Raw genomic sequence first — 20033 nt, 5'->3', positions numbered from 1 at the left:
GCTCTCGGAGCCGTCGGTCAACTCACGACGATGCCGTTCCCACAGGCTCCGCGGTGCGCTACCTTGTGACGTCACCGGGAGAAGAGGCGGGCTCGCCCCTGCCACCAGAAGTTGTCCTCCTTTCTGATTGGTCACTGGAAGGCGTCTGTCAAGACGCGTTGCCTTTCCCTTGCGCACTGAGTGTGGCGTCCTTGTGGTTTGCGAGACCGAGGCTCCTATAGGGTTCACAGCTCGCCCGCCGCTTCCATCGGGGACTTGGATTCGGCTTGCCCCAGGCGGGCGGCTGTCGAATCCAGAGGAGGAGCTCGAGGACGACGGCCCGCGTTGCGCAGGTGGGAAGATGGCGGCGGCCTCGGTCTCGGCGGCTTCTGATTCTCAGTTTTCGGTAAGGGGCGGCGTTTGCGTGGGTTCCAGGTGGGCCTCACTTTTCTGGCGGCCCTAGAACTGGCGTCAGCATTCGTCCCGCAGGAGGGCGGGTTGCCCGAGGCCGCGTGCCACTCCGGGAGGCTGCAACTGTGTCTTCTGGAGCAGCAGCCCGCCTCCTTTTCCACCCTGCGCTCACTTGTCCTCTCAGCCAGTGCTGTGGAGCGTTGTCCCGAACCGGGCTGGTGCACTCTCAGGCTTGCTAAAACAAAGCTCCGTCAGTCACGTGAGCATAACGGCCCAGCTCGGAAACCCTCAGTAACAGGTAAGTGTGCAGGTCTGTAGAGTGACAGCCTCTGAGGGTCCGTGGTCTCCACAGTGCATATTCGCCGTTGCTACAGGACATTCCCACTTCCCACGCATTACTAGGAGTCAGTGTGGAAATGTTGCTTTGGTGAAGCGATCGGGGAAATTTGGCCGTCGAGATTAGTCATTGGTGTTTTAAGAGTGGATTTTGTCTTTTGGAGAACGCTCCATTAAAAAAGGGATAAGAAATAAGTGTGAGGAAGCTCGAGTTCTGTTTCGAAATGCCCCTGTGCCTAGCTGACCGTTGGTCCTAAAGTTACAGGGAGGAACTGAATAGAAACTCCACTCTGAAGAAGGAGCAAAGCACTGTACTAACTAGATAATTACTGCGCTGTCATGTTTTAATACCAGAGGAATCTGGGAGGGACTGATTAACAGTATTAGGAAAGACAGAATCTAGAAGAGAAGATGAGCTAGCTGCCTGTTTGAAGGAATTTTAAGAGACGAAAGCACTGCAAGTTTTTTAAGGTATGTGGCAAGACAATGGGTACTTCCAGGACACCAAAATACGTAGAGAAAATAGAGGTAGAGCTGATCAAAAAGAACTAGAAAAATGGGTGAAAATGAATAATGAAGGATGTCAGGAAAGTATCAGGTAATTTTAACAGCAGATGAGGAAAAGGCCATAGAGATTACCAACACCTTCAGAAAGTCACACTTGGGAATCTCAGTTTCAGCTTTCTATGGCTACTAGAATTTGTGAAAAGGTCAGAATATTTCAAGTTTTCCAAACAGTGGGGTGTACCTTTGCCAAAGATCTAGAGGAGATTAAGGAGAAGAGATGAAGCAAGTAATTGGGAGTTAATTCATTGCCAGATCAGTGAAAGGTAAAGGAAAACTATCAGAACTAAGTGACAGCAGACACGTGAATTATATGAGATACGATTATTAAACCTGGGAAAGGGGAGCTCTTCTTTGCTCTCAACTTAGAAATTGGACACTAAGGGAACTTAGATTGAACGGCATGGAAGGCCGTCCGGGTGGTCAGTCCTAGTCTTTCTAGTAGACCCAACAGAAATGTAAAGCCTGCTTAAAGGAAAAATGGATCTTGTGACTGTGCCCGAGATTGGGAACAGAAGAGAAAGTATTTTCTACTTCACCCTAGTACATGTGTATAATAGTAGCCTTACAAGTAAAAGGTTTGGAGATGCATTGTTAGAAAGGTGCTATTTTTAGTAGGATGGCCAGAGAATGCCTTAGTGTTAGTTAGGCTTGTGAGCCGGTAACTGAAGGGAGGAAGGGAGCTTTGCAGGCAGAATAGTCACAGTATATGGAAATAAGACTGTATTGTGGGTGTTTGAAATAAAAAAAGTCCATATTGCTGAAAAACTGGTAAGGATACAGTATCAAAAGAAAGTGTCAGGAAAGGAGACAGAGGTTAGACTGGTGCCACATTATGTGGCAGGTTATAAATTATGGGAAGAATTTTGAATCATACTCCATAGGGCTTTGATTAGATATATTAACTTGAGTTGATTTTTTTAAAAAGGATTATTATCATTACCAAGCTGATTGATTGGAAGGGCATACTTAAGAAATGTGAAAAGTAATGTTTCATGTAATTCAAACATTGCAGTATAAAAGATTCTAAATATGTTATGGAGAAAGAACCCTGAATGATTTTCAGAGAATAGATAAGAGGTAAATAAATGATCTCTTATTAGGGTTTTATATAGAGCCATTTAGTAAATGGCAGTGCCATTTGCTTTGGTATGCTGGGAGAGGAGCAGAGTTGTGAACTAACCAAGAATTTGGTTACATTTGAGGTGCCTATTGAGACATCCAAGAGTAGGTAATGAATAATGTGAATAAATAAAGATTAGAGTTGTAGATTCAGATCTCTGTATTTTAAACTTGAAAGCTACTGGCAAACAAATGAAGAGCCCTGAGAGTAGGTGAGACTTCTCATGAGAATCCTTGTAGACAAAAAAATGAACCTTGAGGATAAAGCCTTGGGGAATTCTGGCAGTTAGTAAAAGTGGCTAGCGATCAGGGAGGAGGGGACTGCGGCTAAGGGAATATCCTTGTTGCTTCCTCCACTGAGGGTTGAGGCGAATGATCACAAAGATGGGATCCATGTGTCTGAGACACTGTTGAATTTAGAAATGTAGAGTAATTGGTGAGTTTGATGAGCTTCTTAGGAATGGGTAGAGGGGTGACTTAAAGGAGCAGTTGTAAAAGTTCTTTTGAAAGATTATTTTACTTAAAAATTTGGTAGTTTTTTATTGATGTGTGCATGATTGGGGGGTGTGCACCTGCCACAGTTTGCTTTGGAGGTCACAGGACAACTTTAGGGTTGTTTCCTTCCACCATTAAGTGGGTTCTGGGAAGAAACTCAGTTCATTAAGCTTATTCAGTGGGCACCTGTATCCATTGGACTAGAGTTTGTTTTAAAAAGCTCAGTCAGTATAGGGTTGAGGAGTCTTGTAGTTCAGGAAAAGGTTTTGTCTTTCTCCTTTCCTGTACTGGGACAGATGTAGTCGAGAAGGGGAATAAGGCACCAGGAGGGGTTTAACAGTAGGAGGTGAGACTTTGAAAAGCTAAGTGGAGACAGGCATGTTACATGCTTGCTGCTTGTTAGGGAAAAGGGAAGAGCTAGTTGATGGGTTTTCTATTCAGAACTAGTTGTTTATTTGGTTCAAGTGATCACATAGATTTTTCTGCTTTTGTAAGGGGACTATAACAGAATCACTTACCTTAGTGTGAATGTAAATGATAGGAGTCTGTGTCTGCTAACCAATAAAAAACACTGTTCTCTGTGCTTATATGTAAGACCAAGGTACCAGACGTTGACCGAATTTTAATATTTTTAAGAACTGAAAACTTAACTTCTTCAGGTTACATTCAAAACAAAATTTTATTATCATGCAGGTATCACTGGAGGACATCCATGGTTTATTGTTGTGAATACCCTTCATTGCTTTGTACCTACTCAGACTGCAGTAACACAAGATGGAAAGCCCTCATTTGTTAGGATGTTTTGAGAAGAACAAATGAATATGTGAGAACTCTGAAAAGGCTGGTAGTCATCCTGCCTTCTACCCTGGCTCCTAGAGTCTCCACCGCTTCCCTCTTTCCTGAGTGTCCAACACCATAAACTCACCCACTACTAAAATTCCAATTAACATTCAGAAGTATACTGTGGTAAATTTATATCATGTAGAACAAAACATAATGTCAAATTTGACAGATTCATGACAGATGGTGTGTGTAGAGAAATAGTTATATATGAGAATATCTGATGAGCCTGAATGTTTTATAATTGTTTTCCCTTTTGGGGAGCTAAATATAAATTCTTTAAGAAAAGAACATGCTGGTGTCTGGGCTGTGCTGCCTCAAGAAGACCATGTCTGGATCCATGACCTTGTCTCCTCCTACAGTCATGGGGAGAGCCATTTAGATGTAAGTGCTCTGTGCTGCTGCCGGAAGCCCATACTGCCAACAGGGGCCATCTTGATGTGTGTGGCCTGTGCTGCCACCTGAGGCCATGTCTAGGTCACTAGTTCCACTGCAGCTGGAGGGCTTTGTGGATGTCCATAGACTGTGCTGCCATTGAAGACCATATACATGTCTGTGATGTGCAGCTGCCTAAAGCCATGTCTATGATGTGTGTGATGGGCTGGGCTGTCCCAGGGACTGTATGCGCCTCTGTAACCTGTGTTGATCCAGAGGTCATATGTTGTCCTTGGCCTATGCTGCAGCTGAGGTTTATGATGGTGTCTTTGGCCTATACTTTAACAGGTGGCCATGTTGATGTCTTTGTACTGTCCCTGGAGACCAGGCTGAGGTCCTTGGTACATGCAGATGCTGGAAACCTTGATGATATTCATGGTCTATGTTCTTGCCAGAAGCCAATGTAGAAGGCCATGATCCGCACTGATACAGACAGTACAGGAAAGGGAGGTTCCTTCTGTAGTGGTATTGATGACTGTAGATGCACAGTTGAGAAATGGGGACTTAGAAGGTTTCCAGGACAACCCCTCATCCCCCCTCCCAAAAGTAACAGCGTAAACAGGAAGTAATTGAAAAGATTGTGATAAAGATTGCAAAGTGAAGCTCTCCACAATTGATGGCTTCTGGTAGAGGTACAGATAGAGAAGAACTTTTTTTTGTTTGGTTTTTTTTTTTTTAAAGGATCTGGCCACTGGAAATTTGACCATACTCCAGTGACTATATGGACAATAGTTTTTTTGGGTGAAGGGGGCAGTTCACAAGGATGGGGGATTAGGCTTAGGAGGACTGGGTATCAGGAGTGCATGCTGTGAAATTCCCAAATAATCAATAAAAAACATTGTGTTCTTTATCAAAGATAGAGTAATTCAGCAATCTGTACCTGTTTCTGATCTGAACAAAGATTTAATTTGCCTAAATATTTGTATTTAGGTTTTATGAGCATATATAAATAGGTAAACGTTTAACCCTAAAAATCATGTCTTGACAACAGTGTTTGGGTTTCAGTATTTGGTTTAAAAGTTTAAAGGGTAATTACAATATCCTCTCTTTCAGAGCGTCCTAGCTGAGCCATCAAAGTCTAGTGGAAATGTGGTTCATCATTCTTCATCTCCATATGTGTTGTACCCGACCCATAAGCCTTTCCTTAACAGTGATCTGAGACGCTCCCCAAATAAGCCTACGTTTGCCTATCCGGAAAGCAACAGCAGAGGTAATCAACTCAGAGTAGATACTATTTGTTCGCACATTAGTTGAAACTTCTTAAATACAGCATCTTTTGTTTTCAAACAGTCTAAGTTTTCCCCTTTACTTCTGTGAATTTATTGTGCTTTCCATATAGACTGCTGAACATTATTCACCAAATTATGGAACCTAAAATACTCTGAGTCACTTATCACTAGTCTGTCATCTCTAAAATCAGTCAGTAACCAAAGTCTCAGGTCAGGGCCAAAGAGATGGCTCAGTAGTTGGGAGCACTAGCTGCTCTTCAAGAGGACCTGAGTTCAATTCACAACTGTTTGTAACTCTAGTTCCAGGGAATCTGACACTATTTTATACACGGGGTACACTGCTATATATGTGGGCAGAAACCCATACCCGTTAAATAAATACCTTTGTAAAACGTCAGGGTCATCTGTAGATAATACTACTTGGACTCTGAATTATATTTTTCTAAGAACAGATATTGGGAGGGTATGTGTGTGTTGGCAGGGGGCCAAGTCCTGGGAGCGTGTGATAGGAAGTGGTAAATATGATCTAAAAAGGTGTCAAAGAGTAAACAAAGCCAATACTTGATCTTTTAAACCAGAAACTTTGGCATGTTTCTATTCCCAGTGCTGTATGGCAGAGGCAGACAGCTAGATCTCGGGGCTCACTGTCCAGCAAACATAGCTTTAATCAGTGAACCTCAGTTGTAAAAGACCTTGACTAAACAAACCTGTTACCTGAGTGGTAGCCAAGTGCATATTTGACCTCTGTGCAGATTTCTATACTTATGTGTGTATAAAACAAAAAGACACACATCTGTTGTGTGCCTGTTGCTGGGGATACATGAACAAATAAATGTCTGCCTCATAGAGGTAGCAACACAGACCAAAGAGACATGTCTTAGTTAGGGTTTCCACTGCTGTAAAGAGACGCCATGATAGCATTTAATTAGGGCTAGCTCTCTGTTCTAAGGTTCAGTGCGTTATCATCATGACAGGAAACATGGCAATGTCTAGGTAGTCATGGCACTGGAGGAACTGTTTATATGCTTGACCCAGGGAGTGGCAATATTAAAAGGTAGGCTTTGTTGGAATACGTGTATCACTGTGGGCATGGGCTATAGGACCCTCATCGTAGTTGCCTAAAAGCCAGAATTCCTCTAGCAGCCTCCTGAGTTATTTAGTAAGTTCTATGAGCCTCCTCACCTTCCAGGATGCAATGTTAGGACATTTTTTAGGGTCTTCTGTTAACAGTCATAGCTGCTCTGATTTTAGTGCATCATCTAGAGGTCAAGGGGTTGACAACATTGATATACTTCAGGATGGTCTTAGTGTTCTATTGCTGTGAAGAGACCATGACTACAGCAATTCTACAAAGAAAAGCATTTCATTGGGCCTTTTTCAGTTTCTGAGGTTTAGACCATGCCTTCTTGGCAGAGAGCATGACAACATGCAGGTAGACATGGTACTGCAGAGGTATTATGATGGTTTGTATATGCTCAGCCCAGGGAGTAGCAAGATTAGAAGGTGTGGCCTTGCTGGAGTAGGTGTGTCACTGTGGGTGTGGGCTCTAAGATCTATCTGCCAGGAAGTCAGTCTTCCACTGGTGGCCTTCAGATGAAGACATAGAACTCTCAGCTCTACCTGGACCATGCCTGCCTGGATGCTGCCATGCTCCCACCTTGATAATGGACTCTGAACCTGTAAGCCAGCCCCATTTAATGTTGTCTTTATAAGATTTGCCTCGGTCACAGTGTCTGCTCACAATAGTAAATCCTGAGACAGAAGTTGGTGTCGGACTGGATATTGCTATGATAGGCTGACCATCCCTTTGTTTGGACGAATGTGGATTTGGGGACTTTGGAAAGCAGTGGAATGCTTTAAGCCAGTTTAATGGGTTATCCTAGTAGGATTATGGAAGACTTTCTTATTGCTGAGTATGATTTGAGCTGTGCAGACCTGGCCCAAGAGGTTTCAGTGGAGAACGTCAAAATTGTGGCCTAGAGATTGTTTTTATGATATTTTGGTGAAGAATGTGGCTTTTTGCCCTTGTCTGAACAGTCTACCTGAGACTGAGGTAAAAGATTTATATTGATTGCATTGACAAAGGAAGTCTCAAGAGAGTCCCGCAGAGACTTTGTTCTCTGGTTTAGTCTCATGAAGAGCATTTTGAACAAGTGTAGCAAACTTAGGAAAAATAAAAAATTTATGGTTCAAGTATTAAAGGGGCACCAGGAAGTGAAATGGAACTAAATCTTATGTTCTAGGAGATAACAGATTAAGGGATTTTGGGGGGCAAGATCCTACCCAGCTAAGCTTAGATCCAGGCATAGTGGTACATACCTTTAACCCCAGCATTACTGGAGACAGAGCCATTCTAATCTCTTAAGTTCAAGGTCAATCTATAGAGCAAATTCTAGGAACGCCAAGCTTAGGCAGAATGGGAGATGGAAAACAGAACACTGATAATAGAATGGGGGGGGGGGTAGTTCAGACCCAGCAAGCAGCAGAATATGGCAGCTTCGGCCATGTGGCTCTGGCTTTAGAGTGAAAAATAGAAGGGACTACTGGGACAATTGATGCTGCTTAACTAGAGCTAAGAAATTAGTAGAAGAGACCAGCATCACTGAGGTGAAATCTTCTAGGAAATGTTTTCGGAGAATACAAAGAAGCTGTGTTCCAGAGATGGGCAAGGTTTTACCTCAGGTTGCAGCTGTACTTTTTAATGTGTAAGAGTCACCCAAGTGGTACTGGTTTTGAAGCATGAAGGATATGGAAAGCCATAGTCTCAGTTGTAGTTGATGGCCAGGACAGAAGGAATCATGCAAAGGATTTGAGGCTTGGCACCATGAAGAGAGCCTATGAGAGGCTATTGGTGAAGTTTAGTTGCAGTGGAAGATCCATATTGCAGATGCCAGTACCATGGGATATAATCACCAAGAACAGCAGTGGCAGCGAAGTGGATCAGCCAGAGCTTAGAGTGTTACAGAGGGCAGAGCTGGAGAAGTGGTGCCAGCCCTTGGGAGGAGCCCAGAAGGTCACATGTGGATCCCAGACATTGAAACAAGAAGCTGTAACACTGAAGTTATCTTAGAGACTAAGATGTTCAAGATGCCAGAGCCATGGGCTATCTGCTGAGGAAAGCTGCTAACAGGGAGTGGAACCAGCCTAGGAGAAAGAAGTTTGTTGCAGTCAACAAAGATGAAAAAGGTGTTGATCTGAAGTTCGGTTTGACATCAGACTTGGAGATGTTTGGAGTTTGCCCAGCTGGTTTCCTGTCTTGCCTTGGGGATTACAGTTAAGTGATTGGATAAATCTCAGAAAAGACTTTGAACTTTGGGGCTTTTCTTAGTCAGCACCTTAGGACAGCTATGAATTTAAGTATAATTAGCCAAGGTTTTTGGTTTTGTTTTTAACAGTTAAAACTCTGTGATATGTTTTATTTAACACAGAGATGGTTTTTGTTTAATTTTTACTTGAGTAACTAGTAGAACCTTTGAAAAGATTCAAACGATGCCTTGAAATGACTTTAAATAGGAAATGCTTTGTAAGTACGGAATGATCTGCTGCTTGACTTGCTTCAGTCTCCTGCAAGTTTCTTTTCAGAGCTTTGCTCTGTGGCTCACACCTCTAGCCCAGTCTTTGGAAGGCTCAGGCAGGATTGCTGTGACTTTTGAAGTCATCCTGTGGTACAGAGTAAGAATCTTTCAGACAATTTCCCGTTTTGGTTAGCTTCTCTCTGTGTATAACTAATTTAAGTTATGGTGTGCTTTTTATATTTGACAGCCATATTTTCTGCTCTTAAGAATCTTCAAGATAAGATTCGACGGCTGGAACTGGAAAGGATTCAGGCAGAAGAAAGTGTGAAAACCTTGTCTAGGGAAACAATTGAATATAAGAAAGTGTTGGATGAACAGATACAAGAGAGAGAGAATTCAAAGAATGAAGAATCAAAGCACAATCAAGGTGTGTTTAATTATAAAGGAAACTAAAATTTATCCAAATGTTGTAAAGTTACTTAAATTCCACATTGGTATTTTGTAGTTGTCACTGTCTTTAACCATTAAAGAATTACATCATAATCTGGTGTATTGTGAGGAGCAAGTGACATCACGCATACTGCTTATTGGCAGTGTGGCATATTTGACTCACGAAAGGAAGAACCTAAGTCGTCCAGGAAGGGTTCTTGGGAGTACTGAAAGGGAAGGGACTGGAGGCTTGGGAGGCTACTGCCTTGTTTTGCTGTACTCTGGCATACTGAGCAAGGGCTCTACCATGAACCTTACCTGTGCCCCATGAATTTACTGCGAGTCCAGTTCCTGCTTACAAGCTGTTGGGACAAGTTTGTATGTTAGCTAATTACTACTTTTTTGTATGTATTCATTTTAGAACTGGCATCCCAGTTGGTAGCTGCAGAAAATAAATGTAATCTTTTAGAAAAACAATTGGAATACATGCGAAATATGATAAAGCATGCAGAAATGGAGAGAACATCTGTCTTAGAAAAGCAGGTATGGCACCTCTCAGATGAAATCAAGCATGGTGACAGATCATCAGCAGACATGAACCTGACAGCTCGGTGGAATAGTGGCTTGATTGGCTCTGTTCTGATTCTAGTACTTGGTAGACTTGTGCTTACATTCGAAAGTTAATCATGTTAATGTCTTGGAGTCTGCATTATTGAATATGCAAATAAGCATATGTGCCACTGAAATCCACTGTTCTTTGTAAAACTCCTTGCAGTTAATACACCTTGTAAGTAACTGGTTATTGAAACAGGATCTCATATAGCCTAGGCTGGCTTATGTTGTCCAGGAATAACCTGGCCCTTCTGATCTTCCTGACTCCATCTCAGGTGCTGAGGTTATAGGTATACAGCGCTATACATGGTGTATGGAGTGCTATGGGTCACACCCAAGGCTTCTCTGGTGCTAAGTAAGCACTCTACCAGATGAGCTGTGTGCCCAATTATGACACTTGTTACATTTTTAACAAAAGATTTTTTCTTCTGTTGCATTTGTATTTATAAGTTGCTAATTTGTAGAGGACAGTGACAACATCAATGTCCATTATATTTTTTAACATACTTTTCATATGGACAATTTAACTTTACTATGCAAAGTTTGATTAGAAGTTTCTTGTATAATTCCCCATTGTCATGGACATTTGGAGAAATGGCATACTCAGGTTCTTACTGTTGGGATTTTACAGATATAGCCCATATAGTGTATTTGCCCATTTATTTTGAATTGTTTTTTTCTGAGACAATCATTCCTTAAGTATATGGGCAGTCTTTCCAAATCAGACCCTAAGTTTGAAGGAGAAAAGAATATATTTTACATTCAAAGGAAATAAGAGAACTTGTATGCATTTATTTATTAAGAGGTTGCTTAATAGGACCAAACTTACTAGAAATATTTGTGTATTTGTATAGTCTGTGTGTCTAATAAATTCTCCTTATTATAGGGCATAAGGATGTTTTTCTTATATAAAACCACATACTAGGTAAAATACTGTATGTTGAGAATTCCAAGGCTGGTGGGATGGCTTGGTGCATAAAGGTATTTGCAGCAAGGCCTGAAAAACAAATTTGATCCCTCAAACCCACATGGCAAAAAGAGGGAACCAGCTTGTCTCTGATGGCCTCTGACAAAGTGAGGCAAGGAGATCATTGGTTCTCTTGAGGTGTTGGTGTTCTATTCCTAGAACTTGTTTGCATTCCAGCAAGTCTGAGAGGATGGACATTCCTCTGTGTACCGTCTACAACTTCCCGATTATCGTATTGTATCTTGACACTGTTTCTCAGGTTTCACTAGAAAGAGAACGGCAGCATGATCAAACCCATGTTCAGAGCCAGCTGGAAAAACTGGATCTTCTTGAACAGGAATACAACAAACTCACCGCAATGCAGGCCCTTGCAGAAGTCAGTGAACATGATGACTTTTACCTACTGATGTAGAATGCTGTGGCTGTCACTTTTTTCATAAACATGGGTATTTATAATATTTAGAAATACATGGGTATTTCTTATACATAGTCTTTAAAAAGAAAAAGGTAATTTGAAAAGGAATGTTGACATTCTGCAGTCTTGGTGGCTAAGCATAATGGTTTTCTTTGTTGGTTTGTTTTTTTGAAAACTGAAAGGTGAAGTGTTTTTGATACTTAAATCTGGCATCATATAGATTTTTTTTTTTCCTGAACTAACTTTATTTCTGTGTTTTACCCTGGAGATACTTAATACTACAGAAGCTCTAGATTTGTCTTTATGTCGTCTTTACCTTTGTACAACCTGTGTTCTTCGGGCATAGATTTCTTTCATAATTTGGCCACTTAACTCACAGCTACTCAGTAATTACTGTTAGCCGTCGATTAGGAGACTAGGAGAGTCCCATGGGTATCGTCGGGCCTGGCCCACTAGTGGCACGAACTAACACGCTTATTTTAACTGTCCTTAAAACCCTACAAAAAGATACTTCTAAACATTACTCTCTTGATATTGTTATTACTAGAAAAAAATGCAAGAGTTGGAATCTAAACTCCGTGAGGAAGAGCAGGAAAGGAAGCGTATGCAGGCTCGGGCAGCAGAGGTGAGTGGAACAACAGTTTTAATGGCCAACAGTTACACACAAGCACAGCAGCTTCATGTGCACACCTCAGCCAAGTAATGGAAATTAGGAATGTAATTTACAAATTAAAATTTGACCAGTTTTTTTGATGTTTCAAATTGCAGAGTCTGAATTAGTACTTTAAAACCTCTGAGGTTGGAGCTGGAGGGATGTTGGAGAGGATTAGAACATTTTGTTGTCTTCACAACAGACCTGATAAAATTCTGAGCGACCCACATGTGGCTCACAATCCTCTTCAGCTCCAGTTCTGTAGAGCCTGACATTCTTCTAATTCCTGGCCTCCAGACACATGTACATACATAAATGCAGGCAAAACATCCATACACGTAAATACAAAATACTTGTAAAAACAGGTCGGACACAGTACCATTCATGTAAGGCTAAGGTATGATGAGCTACTACCAGATGATTCTGTATCCGGTATAAAAGTATTCCTTGGGTTAGAAGCAAAGTTGAAGGGTAGAACAGCTGCCTGGCATTCATTCATAAGACATAAGTCCTTAGTACTGCGGCAACAAAACTGCCACTTCCCTTGAGACTGTCAATATACCAGGACAGAAAGGTTAAGCTAGTGGCCCGTCTTAGTAGAAGAACGAGCTCTACTCTCTCCTAGTTTTGAATTCTGTGGCCAGCCACTGGAGGTAGAATTGTGTAGATTCAAAGCGTCAGTTAATGTATTCCAACCATCACTATGGGGATAATAAATACTCCTTAGACTCTGTAAGATGAAGTTGTTTTATGATTTAGCTACAGACTTTTCTGTTTATTTGCTCAGATATCTTCTAGATAGTCTTTCTCTTCCAACCTCTTTAAGATTATCACACTGTATATAACGTTTAATCATAGTAATCCCAAGAAGCAGGTCACTGTGTCTAGTATCCTGCATTCTCATAGATGCTGATGTAGGAACAGAAACATTGCAGGGTTGGTTTTGCCCCCCCCCCTTTCTGGTGCTTCTTTGAGTCATTGATTCTTTTTTATTAAAACTGATAGGACTGGTAGATTTACTCTCTGTATACTTGCTAAGCTAATGGCCATTTAACCAGTTTTGCTTTTTAAAGAATTTCTTCTAACTTTAGAGAAAACTATTTTACTATTTTATATTACTTACATGTAACTGCACATATATGGGTTATTCTTTATCAAATTGTAGTACATAGCCCTTGTATACCAAATAGAAATTTTCACAGATTCATTGATTGATGAATTGTTAACAGTTAAGTTCTGATAGTGAATGCTAGGGTAGTGGAAGGCAGATGCATTTTTGCATCTTGTTGATTCTGATTTGTTTAATCCCAAATCCATCACTTATCCATCTAGAGCCTGGGTTTTATAGTGCTAGGGAACTCAAACAAGAAATGATAATAAAGCACTTTAAAATTCAGGCGTATATATATAAGAACTCATCTAGGAAAATTATATATATAAACTAGAATCAAAAAGTGTCTCTTAAGTGGTTTCTGTTACTGCTCATGCTTGCTGACGTTGTAAGGATGATTTCCAGTGGGGTCTTGAGTCTAGAATAAACTATTACTAAAGTATGCCCAAGGATGTCATGCTCCTGAGGGTGGAGAGCCTGGCATGCCGTTGTAGTGAGGACCCTGCCCTAACACTGCCTGAGGTGAGGAAGGAATGTTCTCAGTGTTTCATTCATTGCTTCTGCTGTTTCTCAAAGCTCGGGTATACCTTCTGGGGGACTTTTCCTCACATAGAAACTAAACGCTTTAGAGGAAGGCTTTTGTGTATATAGAGAGACAAAATAGCCACTTTTACGGATGAGCAGGGCTATTGAAAGACAGTTTAGAGGAATTTGTGCTCCCTACTCCCAAGATTTACTTTGTAAGTTTTGTCTGTATGTTCTGTATATATGCCACACATATGCTTACAGAGGCCAAAATAGGGTCCTGGATCTCTCTAACCTGGGATTAAATAGTTTAAAGCTGCCATGTGGGTGGGTGCTGAGAACATTTTCTCTGGTAGCCAGAATGTACTCTTCAGCCTAGCAGTCTCTCCAGCTCAGAAAAGTGCAACTTAAAAAAAAAGTGTAGACTTTTCACTAAAAAGATAACAGTTGCTGAAATAATTATCGCTACTTCTGAGCTTTAAACAGGAAGGAATCCATTTTGCTCTGGGTCTGCTTTTATGGTAATCATGTTTTTTAATTTCTGAAGTAGAATTTACAGACTACTAGACAGTGCTTCCAGGCAGTCCATGGCCATGGCTCAGCAGGTCACATGTGACTGAAGACATACAGTAGTCACGCTGCCATTCCACTGAGATGGTTTCTACTGTGTTGTACAGGCTAACATGGCATCTCAGATGTGAATTGTAGCTTTATTTCACATCATTAACTGTGCTATTTTTTCTTAGTTACAGAGTGGTCTAGAAGCAAATAGACTTATTTTTGAAGATAAGACTACTTCATGTGTTTCAACTAGCACTAGAAAAATTAAAAAAAAGAAGCCCAAACCACCAGAAAAGGTATGAAAACTGAACCAGTCAAAGTATCAATTTAGTGTAATGATTTGTGTGAAAAAGCTCTGTGGTTTTAGAACCTTGGGAGGTGACTCTCATTCTATTTCTATGTTCAAAGGTAAAAATCTGTAAGATTTACTCATGAATTCTCACCTTGGTTGTGAGGACCTGTATGAAAATTGGGAACTATAGATCATAAAATATATTCAGCCTGTGTTCACTGCCTTCATTACCTTTACTCTTAAAACGCTTTGTCCTCCACTTAAACCTGACACTGTTTTGTTAGTAACTCCCTCCAATCCCCTTAGCCTTTAAGTAATATTAGGTTAACACTATACAATCCCAATATAAACAACTGTGATTTGAATATAAAATGTCCCCCATTTAAATCACTGGAAAGTGGGCCTTGAGGATCTTGGCCTGGCCCACTTCCTGTCCTCTCTCTATTTCCTGACTGTTGGTACAATGTGATGAATGCGCACCCACCCCGAGACCTACGGCGGCCATGCTTTTTCCATAATGAGTTGTATCAAATCCCTGCTTCTTGAAGCCTGGTTTCTGCAGGGGAAAAAAAATAGTGGTACAAGGTACCCAGTAGTTCCATAGTAAGCTGGAGTCTTGGGTTAGTTCACCAAAATAAAATACAATTATTTTCTTTTTCCTCCATCCAGAAAGGTTCAAGGAACTGTTATGGTGCACAGCCACACTACAGATTGTGCTTAGGTGATATGCCTTTTGTTGCTGGAACGGTGAGTTGTAGCTCTTGATTTTTATGTTTAAATATCTTGCTTTTTTGATTTCCTTTGACATTTATATATATGGATGGTTTGCCTTTCTCTGTGTGTGTCTGTGTTTAGTGTTCACAGGGGGCCAGAAGAGGGTGTTGGGTCCTCCAGAACTAGAGTTACAGCTTACAGAGTAGCCTGTCATGTGGGTGCTGGGAATTGAACTTGAAATTCTATTGAAAGAGCAGCTAGTGTTCTTAACTGATGCACCATCTCTTTAGACCTTATTTCAGCCCTCAGAACACATTTTAGGGGACATGGACTAAAGGGAAAATCCTGCAGTGGCCATGGGAGTGCTGGAATTACAGATGTGAGCAACCTGCAGAAGGCACAACCTTAGGGTTTTTGTTTTTGTTTTTTTTTTTTTGAGTCTTTGTATAAACCTCTATAAATATGGTTGTGAAGTTATTTTTTATACACTTTTTAATTTGTGTGTTTATTACAAACTTGGTTTTCAATGTAAAGAAATGGGGAGTTGGGGCACTTGATGACCCTGTACATGTGACAGTCAGGGTATAACTTAAAGGGAGTTTTCTCTTTCTACCATGGGTTCTGTAGATAGAACTCAAGTCATAAGGTTTATACAGCAACTGTTTGTACCCACAAACATCACAGGGTTTGGGGTACAGTAATAGGGTGGAGCCAGGAACATAAGATGAAACAAGAAGGCCAGTTGGTTTGTGTGTGTGTGTGTGTGTGTGTGTGTGTGTGTGTGTGTGTGTGTGTGTGTGTGAGTGTGTGTAAGAGAGAGAGAGAGAGAACGTGTGAGTATGTGTTTGGTTTTAGATGTGGTCTTGAACCCCACTGTAGCACAGGATGAATAGTTTCTGATCCTCCTGCCTTTGCCTCTCAAGTGCTGGAATTCTAAGTATGCAACACAAACAACTTATATGATACTAGGGACAAGGGGCCTCTTGCATGCTACTTAAGTACCTGTCACCTGAGCTATATCCCCAGCAGGATGTTTTTACTAACTCAAGACATTAGTACCTCAGTTAAGTGTTTGATACAGGTGGATGGCTGGTTGCTAATTTATCACAGTATAGTACATTTATGCCTTAGGATTTAGAGATGGACTCTTACTCAGGTTAAGATCTAGAACATGGGAATCAAGGACATTGTTTGCTTGATTTACTTTTCTCTTTAGTCCACCAGTCCCAGCCATGCCGTGGTAGCCAACGTTCAGCATGTTTTGCATCTGATGAAACACCACAGTAAAGCTCTGTGCAATGATCGAGTTGTTAACAGTGTTCCCTTGGCAAAGCAAGCTTGTTCACGAAGTAGTAAGAGTAAGAAGTCAGTGATGACTCCTTCCAGCAGTGTTAATGAAGAACTTTTGGATGTCTTACAGACGTTACAGGATGAATTTGGGCAAATGAGCTTGTGAGTTTTGATTTTTTTAATTTAAATTTATATTTAGTTCTAAAATCTCATTTTTTTGGCTGCTTAGATTTATTAATCCTAATTGTATTCACTGATGTCAAACATAACCATTACACTAGCCCACTGGCTGGGAGTTAAATAAACCTACCTATCATTGCTCAAACCTCCCTTTCTAATTTTGTTAGATGTCAAATGCCAAGGCTAATAGTATTGAGGGTTAGCCAAATATAAATAATGTGTTAGGACAGTGTTTGAAAACCAGTGTCCCTGAGAATTGGCTTTAAAGTAATTCTGTGGGAGAAGCAGAAAAGCAGATAAAGGTTTATATTAGCTTGCAACCCTGGATGGACCCAAATTTGTCTGGAATTAAGAATACTTACAATGAATCGTCATTTTGTAAACATTTGTTTTTATTTATGTGTATATGACATGTGTGCAGGTGCCCAAGGAGGCCAGAAGAGGGCATTAGAGCTCTCGGAGCTTAAGTCGCTTGAGCTGCCTATTTATGATGTCCTTGTTGGGAACTGAACTCAGCTTCCGGTGAAAAGCAGCAGTTTGTTAAAAAGGGGTCATTTTTTTTTAAGAGTGGTAAATCCCATAGTGAGATGTAAAGGACAACTGTTAAAACTGAAGAACTTAAGGTAGTGTCACTTGCGTTTTGTATGCAGTGATCACCAGCAGCTTACTAAACTCATACAGGAATCACCAACTGTGGAACTAAAAGACAACCTGGAGTGTGAATTGGAGGCATTAGTGGGAAGAATGGAAGCAAAGGCCAACCAGATAACTAAAGTCCGGAAATACCAGGCCCAGGTGACTTCTGCCCTTCTGTCAGTCTTATATTAATTGATGATTGAGAATTTCTTCAAGTCTGTGTTAAGTGGTTTAGGAAAGAAGTGTTAGTTCTTTCTTAGGTTTCATGAGATGTGTCTACTGAGTATATTTAATATCCTTAGCTTTATGGACAAGTTTAAGTGGTTTAGTTTGATTAAATTGTCTTAAAATACAGCTAGAATTTTCAGTTTTCATAGATTAAATATGTAAAAAAAGTAGTATGTTTGCTCATACTAAATAATGACTAAAAGTAAAAGGTATACTCACATTTAATAAGCCTACTTGAGATTCTCAACTAGAAAAATAGACCATATATCTGAGATTACTGTGAAGAAGAAGTAGGACAGGGGTGGGTGGAGTCCAGCTCCTGGGCTGACGGTAATTGGAGCCTGGGGAAGAGTGGATAAATTTGAGGTAGGTTTTAGAAGTAAAAGTACCTCTCAAGCTTCTGAATGCTGTATGATGTGGAAGAACTGTTTCAATGACACAAAACCAAGATTATTAAGAATGCCATCTCAATTTTCTTAAAACCCGTTTTATAGGTGAAGTAACTGGGGCTGTATTTCTGGGAGATATGGATGTATGTCAGTGAATTAACCTGCCCAAGGAAATCCTGACTGTGGTTAATGTTGGAGCTGAACTGCCAACTAGCAGCTCTACTCTAGTTTAGTCTGGTCAAGCGGGGCACACCCTAAGTATTAGAAGCCAGCCCTTCTAGTGTAGAGTATTACAGTATTTATATAACATTTATCTGGTTCTGTATTTTACATAAATGATTTATAATTCCTACAGACTTATGTGCTTTAAAAAAACCCATTAAGAATCTATCACTTGAGTGTTATAGAAGATGTTGATAAGTTAATGGAGTATTTAAGAAGTTGAGGCAGGGGAATCAAGACTGAATGTAGCAAGACCCTATATTAAAGCAAATGTTTTTATTGAATTCATCTTTTCCCTGCTTTATTTGGACAGCTGGAGAAACAAAGCATAGATAAGCAGAAGAAGGAATTAAAAGTTAACAGAAAGACTCTTGATGAAGAAGGAAACAGTAGCGGCCGTTCATCTGGAGTCACAAGGACCACAAGTAAGAAGGATTTTGCTAAACTGAGACCTGGAGAAAAAAGCAGGAAAAATCTTCAGTTACTGAAGGACATGCAAACTATACAGAATTCATTGCAGAGCAGTAATCTGTGTTGGGATTACTGACACCAGGTCATAAATGATGTGCTTACTGGACAATGAGCAGACTTCCAGGTCTCATGCTTGCTAAGCTGCCATTACTGGCAGGTGTTAGGACCAAGCTTTACAGTCTGTTGTGCCGGGCAGCACAAGTAACTGGAGCTGGAGTTCTATGGCAGAGACGCCGCACTGTCTGTGGATTTGCTGAACTCATACACTGCACTTTGTAAACAAATGACCAGGTTTTTTTACTTGTGGGTATGTTTTTTAAGTAGGTATATATGTAAATTGGGTTTGAAAATTAAGAATATGAGGCTGTCCCCATAGTCAGTGCTTTATAAGTCTTGTGCCTACTAACTTTCCCTTCTCCAGATGACCATTAAATCTACTGTTTTCAAGAGGACTTTGTTTTGCTTTGGTATTTCAGACATTGATCAACAGTCAGTTCGCTATTAAAGAATCCAACATTTTATGTCAGTTATCCATGAAATATGTCACAATGTTTTCATAAAACTCTTAAATAGTTGTTAATGAAATGAATGAAATTTTGGAATAAACAATGAGAATGGGGGGTATGTGTAAAATGTACACATTTGCAGTTTTTAGACAGTACCTATTTGTAATCATGTTAAGCACTTTTTAATCTTGACTCTTAGAACCCCATGCTTTTAGCATACAGTATGAGGGCAGTATGTGAACTGAATACACATCAAGTCAATGTAAATTATTAATTTTGAATAGATCCACATGTTAATGTTTATAAATTTGGTCCTTCAAATCAATAAAGCAATTTTTAAACTTTGCTTAACAGCCAGCTAACAAAGGCTTTATTTGTTATACAATCTCAAAAAGTGCATATTAGTATCCTGATTGGGAAATAAGAATATTTGACGCATGTTGTTACTGTGTTTACAGAGACCTAAGCCCAAGGTTACTGAATGGTTTAGATAGGCTGGTGAACATACTAGTCATATACTAAAGTAACAGGGAAGGTTATGTATTACACTTGAGTAGCTTGAATTGTTTGTGCTTCTTGATCTCCTGAATTAATTTTCTAGTAGAGTTTTTAAGAGTCCTTACATAGAATAGATTTTTGAGATTGGTGAATCTCCGGAAGTTGTATATAAACCTTTACTTGTGTGTGCGATTTTCTGATGAGCAGGTTTGCAGCAGCAATGAACTGACAGCAGTGAGTCCATAGACCCCAGGAAGGTGAAAACTGCTCTGGTGACCTGGTAAATATTCACAGCTCAACCACTTCAACTGTTAGACTTCTGTTAACTCCTTGTTTGGATTTCAGGACATTAAACTGTGTAACTGTGATCTGAATGATAATAGCTCCAAGTTCTAATTAGAATAGTAAC

General features: G+C 40.4%; 2 protein-coding genes across 3 annotated transcripts in view; one reads left to right on the top strand and one right to left on the bottom strand.

The window, feature by feature from the left end:
- The first annotated feature begins 147 nt into the window (after positions 1 to 147).
- Positions 148 to 20033, top strand: CEP57 (centrosomal protein 57). Its single transcript, XM_080929793.1, has 11 exons — positions 148 to 385; positions 5236 to 5392; positions 9174 to 9353; positions 9777 to 9898; positions 11194 to 11310; positions 11897 to 11974; positions 14384 to 14494; positions 15160 to 15237; positions 16421 to 16656; positions 17325 to 17469; positions 18463 to 20033. The coding sequence occupies exons 1-11, from the start codon at positions 341 to 343 to the stop codon at positions 18694 to 18696; spliced, it is 1503 nt and encodes a 500-aa protein (XP_080785919.1). The 5' UTR covers positions 148 to 340; the 3' UTR covers positions 18697 to 20033.
- MTMR2 (myotubularin related protein 2) overlaps positions 18530 to 20033 on the bottom strand; it is a 57704-nt gene continuing 56200 nt past the window's right edge. For both annotated transcript variants that reach the window (XM_080929791.1, XM_080929792.1), the window contains one exon: positions 18530 to 18601. The gene's annotated coding sequence lies outside the window, so the exon portion shown is untranslated. The remainder of the gene's footprint in view (positions 18602 to 20033) is intronic.

Source organism: Micromys minutus (genome assembly GCF_963924665.1).
Source record: "Micromys minutus genome assembly, chromosome: 16".
Lineage (NCBI taxonomy): Eukaryota > Metazoa > Chordata > Mammalia > Rodentia > Muridae > Micromys > Micromys minutus.
This window is presented reverse-complemented; position numbering and strand designations above follow the sequence as displayed.